This window comes from Pempheris klunzingeri, chromosome 3 (assembly GCF_042242105.1).
Source record: "Pempheris klunzingeri isolate RE-2024b chromosome 3, fPemKlu1.hap1, whole genome shotgun sequence".
NCBI lineage: Eukaryota > Metazoa > Chordata > Actinopteri > Acropomatiformes > Pempheridae > Pempheris > Pempheris klunzingeri.
The window spans coordinates 22,011,142-22,037,009 of record NC_092014.1 but is presented as its reverse complement, the minus strand read 5'-3'; the positions used below and the strand labels follow the sequence as shown (position 1 = coordinate 22,037,009).

At 42.8% G+C, this 25,868-nt stretch overlaps 1 protein-coding gene across 1 annotated transcript in view; it reads right to left on the bottom strand.

The window, feature by feature from the left end:
• The window catches only part of cnnm2b (cyclin and CBS domain divalent metal cation transport mediator 2b), a 35,909-nt gene extending 10,230 nt beyond the window's left edge, over window positions 1-25,679 (bottom strand). The window contains exons 1-2 of the mRNA XM_070827623.1: window positions 24,164-25,679; window positions 90-233 (exon numbers count right to left, since the gene is read on the bottom strand). Coding sequence (XP_070683724.1) covers window positions 90-233; window positions 24,164-25,661 — 1,642 coding nt within the window. The 5' untranslated portion in view covers window positions 25,662-25,679. The remainder of the gene's footprint in view (window positions 1-89; window positions 234-24,163) is intronic.
• Window positions 25,680-25,868: the final 189 nt, after the last annotated feature.

Below are 25,868 nucleotides of genomic sequence, written 5' to 3'. Positions count from 1 at the left end.
ACACTAGGCTGGTTTAAATGGTCACAGAGTTATTAAATAGCTTTGAGGTCTTACAGTCTAAGGGGCATGAGCTTCAAGAGAGAACCTACTGTACAAGTCAGTCTCATCCAGGATCTCTGACTTGATGATTTCTTCAATAACGTCCTCCAGGGTGACAATACCCAGAACCTCGTAGAAAGGGTCTCCCTCACCCTCATTGTTCACCCTCTGAACTATGGCCAGGTGGGATTTTCCTAGCAAAACACACGTGCACACACACACAGACACAAACACAGGTGATAAAGTTAGGGTCATATAATGATAAAGAGAGTTAAATATAGGTCACGCAGGGATGGGGGCACAAGGGAACAAACAGGCAGGGACACAAACAAGTTTACAGTGTATGAATTTAACATGTATTGCACATAAATACTTAATATATGGTATTTTATGCGGTACAATAAATCACTCGTGTTGTGACTGTCATAACTCTGGGGCAGCAGTATGTATTACAGCAGTCTGACAATCCAAATGACATCAAGTGCAGGTGAAGCAACACAAACTGAGGGAGTAACTGTTCTCCGAGTCTGTTAAATGACCAGGGATGCAGGACATGGTAGTTCAAGTGTTCAAGCTGACAGTGCCAGCAGCAACCCAAACAGCCAGATAGACAGACAGACAGATAGACAGACACTCCTAAATTTCATCATATGAGTCCCCTTAGCCCTCCCTCCCTCCACATCTATGTTCCCAGGACCCTCCTGTGAGCTGTACCATCTGAAAAAAAAAAAAAGAAACAAACTGCCGTGTATGCAGAGAATACTGTCAAGCAAAACGCTAAACAAATTCTTTGCCTTTTCTCAGCTTGTGATCATTTAAAAGGAATTTTCCAGAGGCCCAGGCTAATATTAGCCCCTGCAAAATGAAGTTTCCATTCCGCCCCGGCGATATTCTCACCGAGCGAAGGAACAGACCGGGCGAAGCCTCCACTGTGTGATCAGATTGTCTCGAAATGGGCCGTTTGCATGCAGATACACCTGGGTGTAAATAATGGAGGACGTCAGTGTGCTTGTGTGTGCGCTTGCATGCACGTGTGTCAGAGTGAACGAGTGTATGGGTGCGCGAGCATGTGTGTGTATTTTTGGAGAACACAGGTAGATCACTGAGTCAGTGCTCAGATGCTGTTTCAGCTAATGTCGGCTGCTTTGGTGCAGGCGGGCGCAGACTGGAGGGACTGAAGGCTGATCACAGGAGTGTTTTATTGCACTGCAGCTCACTGCTTCCTGCACAACCCTGTGACAGCACGCCGATGTGCAGTGCACAGAGCCTGAGAGTCTGAATGTGAGAATGATGTTAGCAGTGGATGCAGAATTGATGCTTTCAAGAAATATACTCAGGTTACACCTATTAGGCTGGCAGGGTAAGATCCCAGAAGAGAGTATTAATAATGTAAACACCAGAAATCCACCATCACATAGTCTGCAAATAGCAGTTAATATTCTTATTTTCCAAGTGTCCAAGAACTGTAAAGTCTATTTCTGTTCAGATGACAATGACATCTTGAGCATGTCGCTTTATCACCGAGGGTTGGGTTTAACTAGGACAAACACAAATGAAACCTCAGTGGGTTAAGGCAATCAAGCCTCAGAAGTCCTTGAGCAAGCAATTACTCTAAACTGCCCAGAGAGGGAAAGGCAAATGGAGTGGCCAGCACAGCACAGCCCAGTGAAACAGATCAATGCTCACTTCCCTCTCTTTAATGGCACACACTCCACTCAAGCCAGGCTTATAAGCAAGACTTCCGAAATTAGGTTTCCAGGCAAAGAATGTTGGTCTTGATGTCACTTTAATCTTGAAAGGAACATGAAAATTGGTTAAATATGTCATTGAAGTGAGATATTTAACTTGAAATGTTTTCAGAACAAATCAAAAGTAACATTAGCGGCTCCTTTTTGTTTCATGTTGTTTAAAGTAAAATTTGACCTATGGGAGATACACTAATTCTGTTCCTTACTTAGATTTACATAACGAAGACCACTGTCATATCTGTACAGTAAACTTAAAGCTACAGTCAGAAGCTTGTTAGCTTAGCTTAGCTTAGCATAAAGACGGGAAAGAAGAACAGCGAGAGTTAGGCTTCATATTTACTGCACAGACATGAGAGTGGTATTAACGCCTTCATCTAACTCACAGCAAGAAAGCAGATAAACGCATTTTACCAACATCTCGTCAGATGCAGAAATCTGACCAAGTTTGAAGTTTTGACCAAATAATGTGAAAACAAGGTCGACTTACTAGGCTTTTACCTGAGCTTTCAAACCTCTTCCATTTATGTATTATGATAATTGGAACTAAATACATAATAACTATTTGAAAGAATTTTATTTGTGAGAATATTAACAATTATCACTTACGGTTATGATTTCAGACCGAGGTCACGTGATGACAACTGAACCGCTGCTGTGAGATGTGATGGAAAGGTCCAGAGAAGTCTCGTAAGAAATCCTCTCAAGAAACCACAGCATTTTAACCAGTATATACATATCATATCATTTCATATGTAATGCATGAACGATAAGATCACTGAATACGGTGTCCAAAGAAAAACCTGCTATTAACATTCCAGAGAGATTTCTCAAATGAAGATAGAATCAGACACAATGGACACAATATCAGGACACTTTACTGTACAGCATAATGTAAGCCAACAACACCACAGGCCTCAACTGCAACAATTAAAAGATCAACTCCTGTTGTAGCCCTAATAAAGAGTAAATGATTCTTTTAAGCCTCTTTTGCAGGGATGTCATATTCGATTGAATATATTGTGTTGTTTCAACACAACAGTCACAACTCGTGTCTGCCTCCCTTATATGGGAATGAGGGGCTCAGCTTTACCAGGGGAAGAGGAATAACCAAAGGGAATGTGTGTCAACATAACCTCACCTTTCTGACACAAAACGAGGCCCGACCTCCGACCTTTTACGAGAGCCGGCTGATAAGAGCTGGAGGCCATCACTTAGATCGCACACACAATCTGTTCTGCTCATCAAGTGGCCGCGTGCTCGCACACACTAAGCACACAAACGTAACAAGTTAAACTCATCCCATCGGGATGTTTGTTCACATCAAGAGCACTTTCCATCACCTCCTTCTACAGAGGAGTTTATTCAGAGTTAACTATTAGAGATGACCCGCTATAAGAGCCTTAACAAAGACCACAAAGGTCACTAGTTTTTTTAAAAAAAAGGAGAATGACACACAGGGAAAAACTGAATGGGAAGCTATTCACTAGAAATGACAGAGAAAATCATGTTTATGCAAAGTGTAATAGTGTTTATTGTAGAGTCTGTCCCCTGAGCAATGTTAAGAAGAGGGAAGTTTCAGCAGTTCAACAGAAGACACGTCAAAGAGGAAAGCATGACCTCACCGGTCGCTTTACATTTTTCTGTACAATTTCCACCCAAATCATTAGGCTGGATATTTAACTAGTGACATGTTTTGAGCTAATATTTCGCCAGTGCTAGAGCTGTGGCTCTGGGGAGGGCCATGTCGGTCACTTTGTTCCAGAGTGAAATAACTCAACAATCATTTGATGGCTTGCCATTGCCTTAATAACTTTGTTGGTCCCCTGAGTTTTCATCTAGTACAACCATGAGGACAAATTTATCTCTTTTCCTCTTAAATGTATTCACTAAATGATCTGGCACACCGTCTGGTACTGAGATCAATGGCTACCAGATGAGGGATCCTTACCGAGAGGTTCATTCATGGATTGTAATTACTTTGGTGGTTTCCTCACTTTTTCTCTATATTACACACATTTACTTTAACCTGCAAGCATCACCGGCAAATCAGTGTTTTCCATTATCCTGAGAACTATCTAAACATCTACCTGGTAGATTGGTACAAACGTTTGTACAAACACTCATGGTTCCCAGGGAGTGAATCATAATGACTTTGGTGATCCCCTGACCCCTTCTGTAGCCTCACCATGAGAACACTTTATGTTTAGAGTGAAAAGTCTCCACAACTACTGGATGGTGCTGAGCAAGTCGCATACAGTACAAACTTCATCCACACATTCATGTCCCCCTCTGATTTTTTTATGTAGTGCTATCTTCAGGTCCACTTGTAGCCGAACACTGAAAGAAAAACTAAATGACATTCACATGTCAGGATGTGAACTTGCTAAACTAAGAAGAGGACCATGGTAAATGTTACCTGCTATACATCAGCAACATTGCCATTTTTGGCATGTTAGCAAGCTGATATTTGCATTTAGTTCAAAACACAACTGTGTAGTGGTGCGCGGATCGATACAGAAATACCGATACCTCCTATACCAGATATTTATATTCTAGAATCGATTCTCATATTAAAATATCGATATTTTAGTCATTTGGAGTAAATGTGTAGTTTGTCATTCACAGGAACACAGTGGAAAGTAACTATACTATCGGGATCTCGTCTAAATGAGTTGGTAGGAACTATTTTCTCTTCCGCCTGTCATAGTCATATGTGAAATACGGCTGCGTAAATGAATCTTTTCAAAGGCCGGAGAGGTTGTTGGCAAAAAACGGAGCAGACTTAAAGGGAAAACTGTAAATATGCTGTTGTTCCTAAACAAAAACCTTTGAATGAGGGAAAATTTGAGGAAAGGTTGAAAAAGTGTGAATGTTGAATGTTTGTGTTAAAATGTTCAGGCAAGCGTTTTAAGATATTCATGTTGTCAATTAACATGCAACTTTTCAGTATTTTGTTTTTCTTGTATCATGATTCTTCATAATTAAACAATCAGAGCGAGTAGTGTGATTCATTATGAAGCTATAATTTGAAATAAATGACTTTTTACTTTGATTTTCCAAACACATTATGTTTTTGTACAAAGTATCGGTATAGGATCAGTATCGTCGATAGCAGACTGAATTTTACTTGGTATCGGATCGGGAAGGAAATCTGTTGTATCGCACATCACTACCGCTGTGCCTCAGTGCAGACTCACAGAGATGCTAGCATGGCTGCAGACAACTTAAATTGGTGAGATATTTCAGTTTGGACTGCCATCCCCAGAGCCATGCTGCTAGCATGAGTACATACGCAGGTGCAGATATGTGCAACTTCCATTTTGGAGTTTATTTTTTCCACTTTTTCAAGTGGCCGTGTGCTTGCACACACTAAACAGAGCAAGGCACAAGTTAAACTGATGCCATGAGGATGTTTGTGCACTTCAAGAGCACTTTCCATCAGCTCCTTCTACAGAGGAGTGTATTCAGAGTTTACCATTAGTGATGACCCGTTATAAAAGCTTTCTGCACAATATTCTTTCATGTATTTTAGGATGTTGGTCAGTGTTATGTATAGTGTGATAATTGCCAGAGGTATCTGAGCAATAGAACTGTCAACCAGAGACTTAAGTACATCAGACTATAGGAGTGCTGTGTTGTCTACAGTCTGCCCAAAGTCTATTTCTGTCTTTCCCAATGTTACACACACACTCACAACACACACATACACACACACAACATACACACACACACGCACGCACGCGCACACCCGCCCTCGTCTTTCGCACAGTAGCTCCACTCCACTTCGTTTTGTCTCCCTGTCCCACAAGATGAGTGCATACTTTCCAGTTTCCCACAAAGACAAAATACCACACAAGCAACAGAAAATATGTAGCTTCTGTCTTCCATAAATATATTACGAGACAATGACAGCCTGTTTATTCATAGCTCCATAGCTGCTGTTATGGCAGTGGGTTTTGTGAGGGGGGACTGGAGGTAGAGTGGGGAGGCTGACCCTCTGGAGCCTGGAACTTGGAAGTGGGCCAGGGGGAGAGCGTGTCCTTGCGAAGACCAGTCGTCTGGGGTCCTATAAGCCACCACTGCTGCCTGACATCTGGGGCTGTCTAGCTGGGCTGAGGCTGAATGCATGCTGGGTAGTCCAGCACACAGGCACACTGCACACATCAAGGTCGGAGGTCAATTCACTTTCAATTTCATCCATTAAGGAAGCATGTTTTCTCGGGTCAAAAACTGAACTGTATTAGTCATTAAAAGGCTTTTGTGTCTCATGTCTAAAGCATGGCCGTGTTATTAGACCTGCATATGGCAGTTTCAGTTTCCATTTACAATTGGGTGAAGTAAAGACACACACACACACACACACACACATGCCCACAAAGGATTATTTTGTTTCCCCTAACAACAAAGCAGCAAATGACTAAGGTACCAGGAAGTGCTTAATCTCACTGACGAGAAAGACAAGGCCATAACACATTTGTTCAGTTGTGTGCATTAAAACACTGGCTGTGAAAGGATGAAGATGAACAGCAAAGATCTACTCTACACGACCAGGATTTCAGAAAATACTGATGTTCAGTTACTTTGGATATTTTTGCCATGTTTAATTCACTCAACTACTTTATTTTATCTTCTTATTGTTTTTTTCTATTAATCAAAAACTGAGTTTCACAACATGATTTTCTCAGGTTTGTAACAGCTGTCCTCCTCCTCCTCCTCCTCCTCCTCCCAGTAATTCAATTCTAGGGATGAAATTTGTTGAATTGGTATATTTATTAAATATTTCTTTAATTTTTCTTAGCCTAAAAGAATTCAACTTAAAAAGTGCTGAGTTTAAACAAGACTAATAAAATAGGAGTCCGACTCTGTTAGCCTGTACTAAGGCCCAGTGAGCTAAACGCTAACGGTAGCGAGTAAATTCCAACATATTTGTTAGTATGCTATGGCTAATTAGCATTTTACAAAAAGCACAGCTGAGGTGGATGGAAATGTCATTAGTTCTGCAAGTATTTAGTTGTAAAGAATGTGTGTACCAAGTTTCACAGGAATGGATGGATGGATGGACTTTAAATTATAAAATGCAAGTCAGACCTCAGGTTCCTCCTACATCTTCTGAAGACACAGGTTAACACAGATTTAATTTATGACACAATTGTTGCAGAAGAAATAAGAACCAGGGGATCTGTAGCTAGACAAATAAAAAACACTCCAACTGTTGATAGCTATACCGGGCTAAACCAATAATCCATCTAGCTGTCTATCTATCCATCCATCCATCCATCCATCCATTCATTTGTAAACCAGAGGCGAGCCTGAGAACCTCCACTCAGGCCTTCGGAGACCAAGCCGTGTGCTCTTTTCCACCATTCCCAGCTTATTTATGGAATGCAGCTTTGTCATATTTTTCCATAGCGCAATTTTCCCCTATAAATAGGCACGTAAGGCTCGGAGAGTTAGGGTGGGAGTATGAGGGGTCAGTATCTGTTGTGGACACTCATCATTGCCCCCCTCCCTGTTTTGCTTTCCCCCTATTTTTCCAAATATTTGAGCACTGACAAATATAGTGCAATGTTAGGGTGATGGGAAACCATTAGATAGCCTTTCTTCTTAATCTACCTCCAGTGAAAGTTTCCAGCCATTCTGACCCATTTTTCCATTGACACAGGCAAAAACTTTACCCTGATGCCGATAACATGTCAACTATCATTTAAATAAACATCTAGTCTGATGCGCATGCAATGAAATAACATAATTCTGTGTCTTGGCCTGTATTATCTGGAGACATAAGAGGAATGTGGGTCTGTCTGTATGTTTGTGTGTATAAGTGTCTGTATTTCCTCCTCAAGTATTCTAGATAAAGCAGATAAATGAAATGTCTCCTGAGGCATGCATAATATTGATATAAATGAAGTAACAAATTAAACTTAATCAGTCACTTAAAGGGGAAGTACAGCTACTGCCCCTACGGGGTTCGGTAAAATCAAAGGAAATCCTGCGTGTAACGTCTCTTGAAGAATTTGACTGAAAAAGGGATTCTTTGGTTCCCTTCTACTCACACACACCTGTACACATGACTTTATGGTGTGCAAGAACTGCACTGAAACATTTACCTGTTGACGCTACGAGTTTGAAAGGAAGAGTCCAAATTTGCCCAAGAGAGCAGAGTTTAGGAGAAGCTGGCGTTCGCTTGGCCAACTACTCCCGAGTACTTGTTAAGACAAGTAGCTAATATTTGAACATGCCATTGCTAATATTAGCTAACGGCGCTTTGAACAGTGCAATCAAGCCTCATTTGGAAATCATATAATCATGCAGGTGTAATGTGTTTGCATTTTTCAGCACATTACACCTGGAACATGCTTCTGCTGGCTGCATAACATGCCCTGGTGTCATCCATGTGGCTGTTTATAATGATCAAACACATCAAACAGTCACCTCACAAGAAGTTAATCCGACCAATCAGCTTACTTGATGTGTCAGGCCAACACATTGTTAAAATGTAATTGGAAGGCGTGCGCATCGACAAATTTTGCGAGCCTCTGTGACTTATGACAGATAACTCCTGTCCTTGTGGTTGTTGGGATCCCCAGAGACGTTATAGGAAAGAGTCACTTCCTGTATCTGTGTCATGTGGGTTTGGCCACTGCCCCGCCCCTTAAGGAGACTTGTGGTAGGTCTCGAGTTTATTCAATCGAATGAGAGAAGTGAGCGTGATGACAGATTTTGACCGATTCTTTAGCCCCAGAGTCACCAAAGTAAACATCAGCCCCTGTTTTCACGAGCCACATATCTTCTGAACGTTATGACACTAAAATGGCATTTTTGAGACCGACAGATCAGGAGAAAATTGACTTTTGTTCCAGACCTGCCTCTGTCTCAGAAACACACTCTCAACATATCTGGCAACACAGATATCGTTTCTGAACCGACTGGTAGGCTGTTGAAGTATAGTAACACTCACTAACAATAAATAGTACCATTGTGCATTTGAACAACTGCCGAAGACAAGCAAATGTTTTCAGTGTACTTTGAATTATTTGAATATTTCTGACAGAAAGCTGTCGCTCTACACCTGCTCCACCAGGTTATTTTATCAAGTGTTGTTCAAAGCTAATTAGAATGTAAGCCAACAACAAAAACAGGCTATCAGTTGTTTCCAGACAGTCTATCAACCTACAATCTACACTGAGCAGAAGTCTGAACTGTATTAAAATACTAAACAGCTGTTGCTCAGTTCAGGTCGTACTTAGTTGATGTTCATCAATAGATTATTCACACGCTGAACAGCCCCGTCTGCTTCCCCTCATCCACATGGCAGTCACAACAAGGTGACCACGCCCAACTTGGGAGACAGGAAGTGTCTGGAAGTTCATACCAATGGCGCCGCTTGTAATGCGCCATCTTTGTTATTAGAGTACCCTCAGAACAAGAACATTACACAACAACAACATGGTGTGCATCAACAGAAGCTTAGCAGCAACAGACCAGTTGACCAGAAAACAGTGAGGAACTTTCTCTGTAGTTGCCTTAGAAAGAAGACAAAGACGAACCTCAAGGAGCAACATCACTCCAGGATACTGGTATACGTAAGGTCAGGGAAAATAATGGCATTTCAAAGAGTTTTTCATGATAACCCACAATGTTCCTCATCATACAAACACAAAAGCTGCAGGGCTACATTACTGTTTGGTTTCACTGAATGTTTCTCAGTACAAAAAGTGTTGCTGGACCTGTGAATTAAGAAAGCTTTGTTTTAAGATTCTTGCATCTAGGCAAGGCTGTGAGTTGTCCTTCAGTTTTGTCCAGAAAATGGGACAACACACTATCCCTCCCAGAGCATCCGCGGCCTGTTTTGCCCACTTGTGCCCAAAAAAGGCTGGCATGCTAACGTTTGTGTCACAATATTCGTGCTTTGCCCTACACACCATTCTCACAGATTGCTCTACGGCTCAGGTTGTATTATTTCCTAATCTATGCATGTCAACATGATGAGAAAACAGATTCTGCAGCGCTTCACTATCTTCTCAACATGCAGATGGACACGGGCCACTGCCTTTTTAGTTACAGGGATGGTCATTCAGCTAGACACTCACACAAAAGATTCACACACACACACACACACACACACAGTTGCACACTCACACTCAAACACAGACAGTTTCGGCAAAGACAAAAAAGATTAACGAAGCTAAACAATCCTTAAGAAGCAACACAAGGAATTACAGATGGCAAACCGTAGATCTATTTGGATTTGATGTCACCGCATTCATACCTCCTACTATCACCATTACACAAATTAATCATTTCAAGAGCAAAGCAAAACGGGTACAATATTTTACTGCTGAAACCAAATACTATTAAGTGTGTGTGTGAAAATAGAGCATGGAGATTGAAAAGACTACAACTGGCCTGTTTAGAACTGTGTGAAATCTCTGATGGGTGGGAAAATGGCACATACCTGAAGTACTGTAACACCAACTCATTAGCACATTAAATTTAACAGAGTCAGTGATTACAAAAGAGTAAATTATAACAGAGAGTACATTGTGCTGCGCTCATAAAATCATAAACTTTATACACAACACTTGTGACAACACAAGTTCATTGTGCTTAAATGAGACAGCAGCTTTACCTGCTCACTTAGTTGAACCTTTTGTAAAGCTTCATGTGAACTCTGGGCAGCTGCAGTGCACCATTAAGCAGACTTCTATCTGTGTGACGTCAACCGGTCAGTCACTGATGCTTTGGTCCCTTTGCCTTGGTTGGCCTTTGGGTCAAACAATACAGTTAGCATGATATGGACTAATCAGGGTAATGCAGAGAAGTTAAGTCCCTCACAGCTCCTAACCGTCATTAAGGGGCCTTGGTCACAAGATCACTCTGCTGCTACTAACCAGTGGTGTTTCACTACGCACACACACACATACAGTACAGCCACACACACTCACACTGCTGGAATGACATTGTTGTTCATTCAGAGAAGCAGCTTGCTGTCGTAGCTGGCTGCGTTTGTTGTTGAAAGGTCCCCTGGGTGGAGATTCCTTTGGGCCTCAGTCATAAGGAGAGGCATCAATGGGAAACCAGTGGGGATAAATGAATGGGCCTGTGGTCAGGTGCTGCTCTGTTATGTGAGTGTTGCAACTGCTGAATGGTGAGCACATCACACAACGATGACAAAAACTGGGGGTGTTTCAAAGAAGCAAAGAAAATGAAGGTTGAGCTGTTTCTGCTGGAGTTTTTAACTCAAGTTTTCTGAGAAAAAACAGAATTGTGTTCTGATAAACTATGTCAGTTACTTTGCAAGAGTTTAAATCAAGTGTTTAGATCATTATGCTTCATCATATATTGATTGATCATCATATTGATTTCTGATTCATCCATTTGGCCCAGGTTGGGAATACAAGTTCAGCTGCTCACATGGTGTAAAGGGTTTCTCTACGCTAGCAGACGTTTCTTTGACAAAGACATGTTAAGAGCTTTACTTGGATCACCATGGACTGAAGGTCAGAATCTGCAACTGCAGTCGGTTGTACTTTGAATAAAATGTGTGCTATCTAGTGCTTGTGGATGACGCCGAATCTACAAACTCACGTGTAATGACTTTAACATTATCATTTCTATTCTCTGTATTAAAAATTCCAACACTTCCTGTGTGGCACTACACTTTGGCACCGGGGATGTGATGATAAATATCAATCGCTGAGTCCAGTACGGAGGTGAAATTGAGAGGTGTTTAGCCTAGCTTAGCATACAGGTTGAAAGTAAGGGAAAATAGTTAGCCTATCTAAAACTAAAACTAAGTTGTATCTTGTAACTTGTAACATAACTTTCATCTCATTTGCTCAATTTGTATACAGAAATTTGAACAGACATTTGCCAGTAGCTTATGGTGGCTAATGCTGGAAGGCAGTTCTTCTCTACCTGGCTGCTGTTACACTATGTTTCAATATGTTACAGGAAAACACATCATTGGTTTTATCACAAAAGTAAAATAAGCAGCTCACTCAAGGGAATCTTGGAAAATGACATCAGATTCAGTGTCATTTTCCTGTATCGTCCTCTTGTGGCCACAGTGGCCGCTGTTCAGTAAACGTTTACGTTGTATTAACGCAGAACACACACTAAAAGCAATAGTCTCACTTTCTTTAAAGACATGCTTAAATAAAAGAAGTTCTAATCCTTTATTCCTGTGTTCGTTGTCACATTATCTCTTGGTATTTGTCATGTCTAATAACTTTTCCTGCAAAAAAATATTTTTGATGACTCACCTTAAACTTGAGGCATTATAGATAAAATAATTCATTTGAATATTTTTTATTTTCATCTTTTATTTTTTTTTTATATTCTTTATCTTGTCTCCTGTAGTGTGCAGTGGAGGCAAACAGTCCACTACAGCACCATGTCACACCTTATTTGCTGAGTACCATCCACTTTTGAGCAATCCAATCAAATTTGAGGGAACTGATTTTGAGCCCATTCATAATTACACTCCACTATTCTGTTTCTTCTTCTTTGAAATACTTTGAAATACATGTCATGGAAGCTAAAGGAGCCCCAACTTCCTGTTCATAGTGACTTTAAGCTCACTGCGTTTCACTTTACCTACAACACAGGTAGAAAACAAATATATTTTACTTTGAAAATGTGTTCATATACATTTCTGTTTTGCTTTTTGCTTTATGTGTCACACATATTTTAAACTGAATACAACACAAGATGTAGCTCACTTTCCAGGCTGTTAGGAGGAGCAGACTTTGTGATCTTGATCATGTGAGATACAAAGATAACTGTGGCTTTTGTGGCTCAACAGGTGTGATGAGGTGAATGACAGGCAAATTACGTCATTATGTCATTCCATTCCTGTCTAAAGTGTAAATATCCTATGGTGTAAATATTTATTTCATTTCATCACAATCCATATATTTATATTTATATTTATATTTATTTTTGTCTTTTCTATTGCTTTGTTTTTTTCACTCTCCCTGTTTATATTGTTGCTGCTGTAACAAGAAAATTTCCCCCTATGGGGGATCAAATAAAGAAGTCTAAGTCTTACAAAGTTCTATATAAAGGCAGCCTAATAACTGGCTCTCCTACTACAGTAAAGTGTGATGCTAAATAAAAACAATGGTGTAATAAATCAGGTTTGAAATTGATGCACCGACTGAACATTCATTTTTACAATACTCCATAATAAATACATTTATTTTATCAATAAATATCAGCTAAATCAGCAGCAATAATGTCACATAGCACCATCACAACTGCATCCGGATCATTTGACGCAATCTTCACTTGTGACACAGAAAGAGCAAGCTAATTAAACACCTGAAAACACGCATTTTTGGCACAGAGCGCTTGGAGCTTTAAAACTCATAATTAATACCTCAATAAAAACAATTAGCCGGGCGAAATCCTTAAAGCTAGAATGAGCTAAGTACTCGATAAAAAAGCTCCCGTGCTTTGTGCAATAAGCTTTGAGAATGTGGGCTGTTCAGGAATACATGAAACCTGCAGGAACGTCCTGCGTCCTGCATTGTTCTTATGACATTACTCATCCACACTGAATCATCAAGCTGTTTGAAACTGAATTTTCCTCCTTTAATAGCTCTAATTTAAAGCCATGTTAGTCATATTTTAACATTTTAAGTTTAAAAGCGATGATTATTAATTAACTATTAGTCATAAGAATAGCAAGTTACAATTCTAATCCTTAAAGGGAAACTAGAATTGCTATTTAAAAGATTTTGGACAGTAAAGTCATTCACTACCTGCTGTGTGCTGCCGCAAGAAATCAGGACATCAAGATTTGAACTAAAATACTGTATGAGCACGGCAAATTCACAAAGCAAAATCACCATCTGCGATGGTTGCAAACAGGACAGGAATGATAATTCAAGCTGGACTCTCAGCTGTGGATGGGGTTAAAGCTTGGAGCCTGGATCTGGGTCTGCAGGGTCAGCTGGAGCAGTGGCAGGGGCCTACAGACCATAGTGGGGCTCTACTAGCAGCCCCCCCCCCCCCCCCCCCCCCCCCCCCCCCCCCCCCCCCCCTTTGCTGTTAGTTGGGAGACACCAGAGAGGGAAAAAGTGCAGGCATACTAAGAGAACTGAATGACCTAAAAATGCATTTGTGCATTTGCAACAAAGCCACATGGGCAGATATCTGGTGTCCACCTGGCTTATTTCTGCAGATGGATATGGTGCAAAAATGATCTAAATAGTGATTTCCTGCTTTTTCCTTGTTTTACACACAGAACACACGTTTCATCTGTGTCACGTCACATATAAGAATTGTGTCATTTTTTACTAGGTGGTATAAAACCTGTGTTTCATTTAAGTTTTAATTGGTGACAGTTTTCACATACGCTGTTAGATTCAACAGGCTCAAATGTCTACTGTGTAAAGCTATTTCGATTAGTAAAATAAAAGCACCGAATGCACCATCAATGCCTACAATGTCGGTGTCTTGCTGGGCAGTAGAAAGAGCTACTGTCGGTTGAAACAGGAGGTGTCACTTTTGCTGCAAGTGGGTGTATTAATCTTACATGCACACATATATATCCTTTATGCTGATAACAAAAAAAAAAACCTTTTTCTATACAATGGCATGTTTTAGTTGTCAACTGGGGTCTGTTTTAGGTGGTATTTTCCCTTTAATGTTACTTTGGCAGCGTGAGAGCATGAAATGGTCACATGCGCTTTTGAGAATGACGCTCCATGGCCCATTGGCTCTGGCTAATAAACGCTATTTGGCTGGTGCCAATTTCTCAGAAACCAAAACAGTCTTGTGAGAATTTTCCAACTTTGATTAGCTTCCCATAGACATCTAAAACCCCTTAAACTTTCACGAACAACTAAATTATACGGCGTCATGTAAAAGAAAGGATGAAGTCTGGATGCTCAGTCCCTTTGTTGTTTTATTCCTTATTGCTGTGTTTTGCACGGCCAGCTGAAATGAAACACTACTGCAGCTGAAGTCTCAGAAAAGTAGGCTCCATCAGCTGATTGTAAAAAGCGCTGGTGTCTTTCGGGCCTGTGAAGGGCCCGTCTTGGGCTTTTCCTCCTGCCAGTAAATGGAGAGACGGACAGTGTGCCCGGTGTTATCAATGAAGCCAGCCTCTTGGCTCTCTAAAAAGTGCAGCTTGGAAGGCGTCCATGGCAGGGCATTAGGCCTGGAGGTTTGTGTCGTTTGTAATTTATAACACTGAGGGAAATGGGCAAGAGGACAATATGGAGAGAAGAGTGAGAGAGGGAATGTGGGAGGAGGGGGATGGGACTTGCTGCACAAGCAAGTGGCTCTGCTTCCCTGAGTGTGCTGCACAGAGCCTGGTTACTAGGCTGACCAAGCTGGAGGGCTTTCTGTCCCTCTCTGAGGCACAGCCTGAATGGGCCTTATTTTCCCTTTTACTTAAGTCAAAGTTACACAGGAACTATGTAAAGATATAGTTGTGCATACATACACATTAGAGCAAATGCAGAGAAAACTAACTGTGGGGAAGAAAGCAGTGGACGAAACCTCACCAGATCTACACAGTACGAGATATAATGTGTTTGATTAGTAGCAGCTACAGTGTCTGTCAGAGACTCAACGAGAGAAGCAAGACAATCCAAATTGATGACTTTCAATAAGTAAAGTATCACTCCACTGCCGAAGCCCAACAGCCGGACCAAATGACAGACTGTGACTGTGAGGAAAATGGGCCTGATTTTCAAGCCTCATACTTAGAAGGAGCTTTATAAAGGTGCACATTTCAGGATGGGGGGGGGGATTTCTGGACCGACACCCTCTTCGGCGAGGCCTTAAATCCAAACTATACAGTTCAATTTAAGAAATGCTCCCCACTTCTTTGAATCACCTTAGGGAGCAGCTGGCTGGGGACTTTGGGACTGACCTTTGTGATGAAGCACGGCAGTCTGCAGTTTCAAGAATTCATTCAATATCCTTATGCATCAGACGTGGTTTATTACAGCTTACGGTAACACATAAACTACACTAAGGCAGACGCAGACTTGCAGAGATGCCCCCCAGGATTAGGTAAGATCTGCTATAAATCCGCTCTGTACCATTTGCTCTTGGTGCCGCCATCTTTGAAGCATTCTCTTTGAAACAATGTGTGGTAAAGGGACAGGTTTTGCATTATTTGGAGTAGCTCCTGGTGCGTTTTCCCTTACAGTTACAGTGTGTGATGCCTTAGCCTTTCTCTCATTATTGGCTCGATGGTTGGTGCTGCCAAACAACCATTACACTGTGAATCTGTGGAGAGAGTTATGGCACATCTCAAGTCTGAAAAACTTGAATACTGTAAATACGCCATAACTGGCTTAGTGAAGATGTTTTTTAAAGTCTGGAAGCCTTCCTCCGTTATTGTTTGCCTATTAGCTTTGTGTATTTTGTTGCGCTGTGATGCTGACTGTTGTGATTTGTGTCATGCTGTGAAGAATAAATGCATTGTGTTAGAAAAGTTCAAAAAAAAAGATTCCACAATAAGATAAATGGGCACATTTCAGACTGTGCTAATAAGACGTGATGCTCACTGCGGCACATCATCATCATCATTCTTCTCTTCCTCCCAATCATCACGCAGCGACACTAATAGCAGCAATTTCCCTTCATTTCATAAGAATGACATAACGCACAACACCCAAATTACCATGATAATATCTTAAAGACAGAACTGCAGTCAAAACAAACATGTCTGTGAGGTTTTCCTCTCGCCAGAGACAAAAAGGATACAGCTTTTCACTGAGGACAGTATCAAAGATTTACAGAAACATAAAAAACTGATTAACTTTGACTGTATTTCATTTGGCAAGATGAGGTCTGCCTGTGAATGGGCATCAAGGAGTTGTCTTGTCTTCATGACATTTCAGATTACATTCATGGTTCTTTGGTTTTCAGCTTTGAGACAGTTCTTGATCTTCACAACATTGATTAAATGCTCTTGAATTGAATTAACGTTTTTTTTTATTGCAGTCGTAATTGCATTTCCCTTCAGAGTAATGAGATCTTTAGCCGTTATATTCACGATGGCCTTGGACCGTTCAGTCATCACTGTGGACACCAACAAGTGTTTCACAAAGCTCGAGGCCATGAAACCAAGAAGTGAATCTGTGATGCGATCGGTTCAAATCGGGGAAGCTCGTTTGGCATTTCGTTTGAATCAAAATTGGTTTTATTTTGTGAACACAGGCTGTAGGTTCTGTATTTATCGCCCACTCAGGTAAGTCACAAAACCAGCACAAACCAGTTAGAAATGAGGCACCAACCTGTTCCATTCCAATCATACACACTGTTTCTCAGTCTACGTCTGCTGTTACTGTAATAGTTCTCCTATCCTGTCAGTTATGAAGTTTAAATACTCCATTAACGCCTTATCCCTTCAAAAAGAAAAAGCCCGCAGGTCCAGTGTGATCTCTGTTTTGGGAAACAGCTTATTAAAACGAACGTGGGGGCGGTTGCATTCTAGATTGCGTAATAACAAATTTTCCTCAGTAGTGCATGGCTACAGATCCTTGGCAACATGTGCTGGAAGCAGACTCAGCTCCTTAACTACATCCACAACACAAAATTACCAAAGCCTTCCTCCTGCAGTGGCCATCATCAGAGGCTACCAGAAATGACACGAGTCAGTGACGAGTCAGATTAAGAAGAAAAGACCAGCACGTTAAGCTGGCCTTTAAAAGTTGCACAATATATATTTACTCTTATTATTCCCGTGGAGGAAATTCGGACCAAAAGAGACCTTGGTAATACACAAAGACCACTATACCTGTTACAGTAAGAGCCTCAGAGATATCCTACCCACTCTCTTGGCACAATATGGCACTTATCCTTAACTGGCTGCTTCTAAGGAGACACTCATAACAGCCCATTGTCCCTCTACTATAAGCAGTTTTTTGATACATCCCATAAATCTGCCATACCGAGGTGAGGGGGGGGAGATCACAGAGGGTCAGATCAAAAGTTTTCTGTAAAAGAGATTCACGCAATTTGCTCTTCAAAGTGAGATTTCATCAAATCTCGAAGGCAACAGAGACCTCGTTGTGAGTATTTTTAGACAGAGGCATGTTTTGTTTTCTATTGCACCCTTTGCTGGTTGCGCGTTTTCCAGCTAATGCCAAATATAGCGAGCTGAAACTGACATGGCCGTTTGTATGGTGAGCGACAAAAGCAGGAGCTGTAGGGCAGATGGTGACGTAGCCTACCTGAACACTTAGCTACACTTGACCCTTTCACATTGGGACATACACACGTCTCTGAACGGCCGATCCAAACCACTGCAGACAGACTGCGCCGGTGTTTTTGTGTTAAATACGTAGTACGGGGGAAGGAAAATAAATGTAAAGTAAAAGTCATAATGCCAGATCAGACAGGCTTTGGGAATGCACTGCGCCTAGATTCACACTCCTCAACTGTTGTACTAATCGGGTCTTAAAAGCCTACACTCCATGTTGTACCAGAATCTGAAGAATGTAGGCCAATTCAAAAGCCACTCTTTTAAAACAACACGCTCAAGAGTTCAATCCAGACGATACCTAAATCACCAAAAGTCAATCATGTATACGTTCACTTCCATTTCACATTGCTGTTAACAGCTCATGTTTTTGAATAAATTACATCACAAGGAATTTCTATAATAAGCACACTCGCTATGTTCAGCACAGGTATCCTATCCTCTCGCTATATTAGTGAACATACACTATGTCCACTGCAGAGGATTTACTACAAAGCAATACGCAATGGTTGAGTTGGGATTTTATTCAAATTCAACACTGGTTTCAGTATAAAAATCAACTTGTAGAGACAGTGAGTTTGTAGATAAAATGCTTTACGGTGAACATTTCATTAGCTTATTTTTTTGTCAACATTAGTTATTGTGGGGTGCTGAAACAGCTGTTAGAACGGGTCTTGGCTTTGCCTTCAAGGACAATCTGACATCCCGAGCTACATTTTTGTAAAATTCAAACCAAGAAGTCAACCAACCCTGAAGGCTGCTGATATTTCAGACAATAAGCAATCATGTTGTGAACTGATAATGTCCATTTGTTCGGTTGTTTTAAAAAAATTACAGTTCAGCATCTCAGAACATCCTTAAAGCTGCACATATCAATATGATTACACACATGATGAATCAAATGACAAAGTGGAATACGCATACTGAGAGTATCATCCGACTCATCAGTCCTGCAGAGCGTTTTGGCATCTTTGTGTTCAATATTTTGGATTTCCACTGTAAGCGATTGTGTTTCAGCAGGTGAGTTTGCTTCCTGCCCTACACCAAACAGCAGACTCGCTGGTGAACATAGTGGAGCATTTAGCAGATAAAAGCCAGAGGTTTCCCTCAGGAGCTGGTCAAAGACCAAAATAGATTTGAAAGGACATTGAATATTGATGAACAATCGCCAGGTGGCAAGAAACCCAACACCAAATAAATGCTAATGTCTGAATAGGAAACTGTTTGCTGACAGGTTTGCCACGAAAACTTTATGTGGGGGGGGGTAATAATATGTCCATGTTGTCTTCAGCTAGTTCCACTGGTACCAAGTGGCAAAACACATGACCATGTGACTGTGGCAAACAGTAAAGATGGGGACATTTTAACTGTGATGGATCACCTGCTGTACGTCCAGAAAGTTTCAAGTCTCTGCAAAACTAACGGGCTAAAACATGCACAGCAGCTTGTGGTCTTTTAACTTGAGAGTCAAGAGTACAATAAAGGGAAAAGTTACCACTCAACGGGTTTCTACAACAGAAGTTCTCGCCTTCTTTCTTAAACTGCTGCCAAATGGGGTTGCATTAGTTCATATGAAAACTCAGACAGACTCAGACTGATGTGATTTCAAAAAGAACAGCGTGTACATAAAAACCACATACTATACTTTTTAAATGAACAGCATGGGAAAATGTGCTTTAGTGCGTTTTGTGTCATAATTACATGCCATACGAGAAAAAAATCTACTAGTACGGTGAAACGCAGACAAACTTTGATTCGAGGTAATTAGTTCTGATAAAGTGAGCGGCTGGCAGAAGAAGCCCTGCTGAGTTCAAAGGGGTGTCCCTCATCAGGAAACATTAAGTGTTCTTACCAACATGATGCCATTTAATCCCAACACTTGTTGCAGCATTAACGCCAAGGGTTACCAGGAAAACACACACTTTTTCGAGACATTTGCTATGATACGCTCCACACAAACACCCAGAAAGAATAAAAGCATTTGAAGCAAACCACAAAACTCCTGTCAGTATTTCAACAAGGCCAACAGAGAGGGAGAGAAAAAAAAAAAGTTTCACTTCAAGACAAAGTGCGGCGCAAAGAGACCGTGAAGGCTGCTGAATCTGAATTAAGCATAGATTGGCCTATATTGCAGCAATCGGGGAACTAGTTCAAGACGTGCCAGGCCTCATGTAGGCTCTTTTACACTGGGGAACTTACTCTCTAACAGTGAAGCACATGTACCATGGGCTACGACACACCAGCAGAACGCGAGAGAACACAACACAGAGTGGACTGACATTTTGGTCATTAACAGCAAGATATTCATCTGCAGGTTTTTCAGATGAGGCAGGAGTTTTTTTTAATACAAATTGTTAGCTTTAATGAACACGTAACGTAAGACTGTGAGAGCCCGAGAGTCTATGTCTGTGTGTGTGTTGTTAGCAGGGCAGGGAGGGAGCCGGGGAGGTACGTTTTCCTTGCCTCTGCTGGGTCCCAGTCCCCCCTCTGGACTCCCGTATTCAAGTTAGGCGACAGGCCTGCCTTCCCCAGGGCCAGAAAGCACAACGCGGTGGAGCAGAATACCTGTGCATAACCTGAAGTGAGCTCTCCAAACATCCATACAGTAGATCCCTTCCTCCTCTCACAGGGCTGGTTACGCTGCATGTGAGCGAGTGAACAACTTTCAGGAATATCACACATAACACGAAGCCAGAGGGGTAGCTAAATTCCTGTTTCTGACTCAACTACTTGGTTTGGTCCCAAATGGCACACACTGACCCACTCATTAACCGGTAAACCTGCAGCTTGACAAGCAGCCCCTGGATGACAGTAATTGTTGCAATCGCAGAGAGAGAGAGAGAGCAATTAATGACGGGGTCACCAGAGGGGTGTCTGCCTGAATTAAAGAGCTCCTGCATGAGACTGACTGTAACCCCTAACCTAAGGAGCCTCGAGAAAAAAAAAAAAATATATATATATATATATATATACATATATATATATTTAAAGCACTCTTTTTGGCATTCTTTCTACTGAACGGGTTTCTTTTATAATTTACAATAGTTCTAAGTAGATTGTAGGTAATGAACGGAAAAGCATCTTCTTCAAATCAACATCCACAAAGACAAACCACCCTGTCAGAAAGTTTCTACCCAGCGCTGCGGCACAGTCTCTTACATGAGCGCGTTCGTGGCTTTTTGGTTTTTGTAACAGACTATGCAGCTCTGCAAGCGGCATCAAATTAATTAACAATGACTTACAATACAAAGCACTTTGAACTGAGTGTGCGCTGCGAACAGAGCCAGATTGACGGGAAACTTTGACCCCGCAGCCCTCCCTGCAGCCGCTTGCTTATGACTTCCATGAGAGGCTGAAGGCGAATTCCCTCTGGCACAGGGCCAGACGCACAAACAGTCAGCTACTACGCGCCAGAGCCGGACCTATACGACGAGCTACGTGGGCAGCATGATGTGATTTTGGTTTTTACTGGGAGGGAACAGACTAAATTCACAAAATACCACTAACTTCAGTGAATAGATGCAAATGGGTGATCTGCTCAGACACTGCTACCAACATTTTGAGCAGCGTTACACCCTGTATAGGGTTTATATGAACTAAATGCAGATTACTAATTCAGGCTATCATTCAACAAGTGTCAGGCGAATATTAGAGCGAGATCACTTGGACAAAGCTGACAAGATGAAAAGTTTTGATATTACAACATAAAAATAGACTGAATATCTGCTGACATAAACAAATGTTACAGATGAGCACTGATTGCATTACACACAGCAGATTCCCACATTTCTGCCTGTGAAGGACTTCAAGCGTGCAGAAAGCTGGATGACTGACTACATCAACTCTAACTTAGACGTCTAGCACGTGTCTAAATTAGTGTTGAAGTAATTTAGTAGCTGAAGTAAATATCGATGCCAGCTTGCAAGACAGGATGAGACCTGATGCACCAGATGATGCGCAGTAGGAGCACGAACACACGTTCCAAACCAAACCAACTTAGATGCAAACTGAGGAGTGTTAAAAAGCTGATTCTGTGACTGAAGTTTAGTACACAGCTGTGTGGCAGTGTTAAGCTTTACCACACGTTATATGACGGTCTGATAATACTATTCCACACTACAATCTGTTTAACGGGTCATTTAGTGTGAGCTCAGCAGTGTTCATTTGCTCATGTTCATCAACAGAAGCATGTGTTAAACTTTGATACTGATATCAAATCACAGTATACCCCAGTTTAAAAATGATACCTGGACCAGAGGAGGTGTTCTCTGCTGATTCTGCATCAGCCTCCAACTCACTCAAAGCTTTTTGCGAGAGCAACAGATGCAGCGAACGGGCCACTGACTTTCATAGGATGTTGCTTTCAGTTGCTGGATGTTCGCCCATACTTCTAAAATTATTACTTCTAAAAATATATTCTTATCTGTCACGCCCTCTTTGGTCCTCACACACAGATTCACGGGGTCAAGAACGGATCTTAATACTTAAAAGAGAGCATCTCTGCCACCGGATGTTTACAGTCCACTTGGGCAAGTGTAACAAGCGAGGTGACGGATACTGCGAGGGTCCTATTTGTTTAATATGCGATTGTAATAATGCAGCAGAACATGGCACGCGGTGCTGCACTGCAACACTCTTGTTCTGGTGAGCTGAGAAACGACCAACAAGGCCGAGGGAACTGATGCTCTTGGCTGCTAGTGCGTGTCTGTGAATAGTCAACTGTGATGAAAACAAACAAACCCCCACTCCCCTCCACTAGTATATTAGTATATTATGCAATGCTAATTTGGCATGGAGCTAATTTCTGGTAATGGAGCTTAATGATTAGTTTTGTTTTTCCTCCCAATTAATCCTCTTAAAGTAAAGTGAATATTCTAATGAGCACGCAATGCATCAGTCGTGCTTCTTGCACACTGGGGACGAATGGTCGAGTTGCTGAACGGGTGTGTCCATGTATCACCGGGTCCCACCTACAGATGTGGATTTTGGGCAGAACAGACTAGTAACCAAATCTACAACCACTGCCAGGAATAACTTAGTCAGAGGCAAAAACACAGAGAGAGGGGGGGATAGCTATGCAAAACATCAGGTGGGTGAGGTAAACATCTTTCTCAAACGCCATGCGCATACACACACACAGCACACACAACGCATGGGGGGCTCGAGGGTGTTAGAGGCTGTTATTCATTATCCACACGACTGCATTCCAGGGCTGGACAAAGGGAGTTATCGCCACCATCATTCAGAGGCAAGCACAAGAGAGGTAGAGAGGGATTTAAGCAGGTTCTCAAACAAGATGCCCCCACCTGATAACCTTAGCACTGCTGTTGCACCATTCCCACATGTCCTAATGCATTCACAAATCAGACAGAGGGGGAGAGAGAGAGGGTGAGGGTGGGGGGGGGGTGTAAAAAAGATTGAATGAGAGGGCAAGGTAAGGGGAGGAGAGCGAGAAAAAGAGCAGGGAAAGAAGGAGAGAGAGAGAAACCGTGTGAACATTAACAGTGAATGGAAGCGATGGAGAAAGATAAGGACACCTCCTCCTCCTCCTTACAGGAAGTGACCGGTGAGGCTGTGGCAAGTGCACCTCACTACTGAAGCAGGTGCTTCGCTGCTTTTGATAAGAAATGCAGCTACAGCCCCATCCTCCTCCTCCTCCTCCTCCTCCTCCTCCTCCTCTTCCTCTTCCTCCACCTTTACTTTTTTTTCCATCACTATCTGGAGATTCCTAGAAATCTTTGAGATGACAAGAATTCTCCTCACGCTTTTATTCCTGAAAATCAGGTTTGAGACATTTAGGATTCTCACACACACACACACACACACACACACACACACACACACACCTCGGCCCTCTGATGAGCAGAGCAGCACAGGTTGTCAGTGCTGTGGCTTCTTGTATCACCTTAAATATACCATTACATGAGCCACCTGTCTGCCCTTCCTCACCCATTAGGGGAGGGGGAGGAGGAGTGGACAGGTCAGGCAGATGGCCCACCTGCTTGTGCAACGGTCTTTATCACTCGAGGGTCAAGAGAAATCACGCTGGCACCTTTTATTTAGGGGCATTTTCATGTGGCAGCTGAATAAGGAGTTAATAATAAAGTGAATGCATGAAATGTACTCGATCTGTCTGCCTCACCTTTTTTAAACTCCTCCAGCATCGCATCCAGCTTGGTGTCATTGAACACAAAATGTAAGGGGTGGCTGTAAAACTTTGTGATGGTTTTGAGCGGGGTGCAATCATCCGGGTCCACAAAGGCCAGGTCCTTGACAAAGAGCAGATCCACTATGTTGGACCTCTCGCCCTCGTAGACCGGGATGCGCGTGTAGCCGCTCTTCATGATCTCGGACATGGTGTTAAAGTCGAGGGTGGCATCCCCGGGGATCATGAAGCAATCTCTGAGCGGCGTCATCACGTCCTCCACGGTCTTAGTCCTGAGCTCCAGCGCGCCCTGGATGATGTTCAGCTCCTCCTTCACCAGGTCGTTGTAGGGGTCCGTGACGCGCAGCATCTCCAGCAGCTTCTCCCGGTTGTACACGGTTCCTATCTCCTGTCCCAGGAGGTAGTCCAGCAGCTTGCTCACCGGGTAGGAGGCGGGGAAGGTGAGCAGCATGAAGAACTTGGTGAGGAATATGGTGTTGGCGCCGACAGCGAGGCCGTGTCTGGAGCAGATGGCCTGGGGCACGATTTCTCCAAAAATGACTATTCCAATGGTGGACATGACCACCGCAATCAACCCCGAACCGGCGATATCATCCAGCAGGATGGTCAGCGTGGTGTTCACCAGCACGTTCCCGAGCAGAAGCGAGCAAAGCAAGTAATTCCCTTGGCTCCTGACCGGCTCGATTTTTTTGGCGTAATTCTTCTCCCTTTCCGTGCCGCAGTTCTGGACGATCTGGAGCTCCATGGGGTCCAGAGCCATGAGTCCCAGGTTCAAGCCGCTGAACATACCCGACAGGCAGAGCAACATGGAGATGAAGATGACCTGGAGCCAGAAGGGCAGCAGAAACTTTTTCTCCTCCACCACGATCACTTTGGTGTCATCCCCGTCGTGGTAGATCCAGGTGTTCTCCGTCCACGGGTCGTGCATCCCGGCCACGGCCGGTGTGGCGGTGGCGATGCAAAGGTAATACGCTTTACTCCTCTCCGTCTTTCGCAGAGGTTTGACCTCGATTTCGACTATTCCGGACGTCTTTCGACTCAGGATGATGTTGGGCAAAATAATTATATCCGAAGTCCTAATGCCGCAGGGATGCAAGCCGGACGAGTCCTCCTGGCTCTGGTTGTCCCCCGAGGAGCTGTCAAGGCTCCCTACCGTCCGGCTGCGCTCATGTTCCGTGAAAGCAATCTTGGACCAGGTTTCGTTGTTGATGTTCTGCCCGTACACCCTTAATTTCACCCGAGACCGCTCACTCACCCGCAGGTAGCCCCTATCCATGAAGGAAATGTCGTCCGTGTCCTCCAGTCGGAGCCCTATGATGACGGTCTCCTCGGACCCTTCCTTGCCACTTGTCGGGGTGACACAACAGCCAGTGACAGTTAAGAAAATCATCGCCAAAGCTCGGACCCGGTTAAGTGACGCCATTTTTGCAGCGGTGGGTGCTTGGGATAACGGCTCTGCCATATTGATAACCATTGGCAACCAACCTCCTGAATGAAAAGGGCTTTTAAAAATCAGAGCCAGTCGGAGTCCGCCTTCATCTCCGCCGAGGGTTGCCGTGACTTGTGCATCGGGACCTGCTCGTTCCCACTACGTGTCCGACACTGATGACTCGCGAGCGCAGGCTTATGGGCCAACTCGTGCCTCCCCTGATGTCCCCGAGACAGGCGACGGCGGCGACCA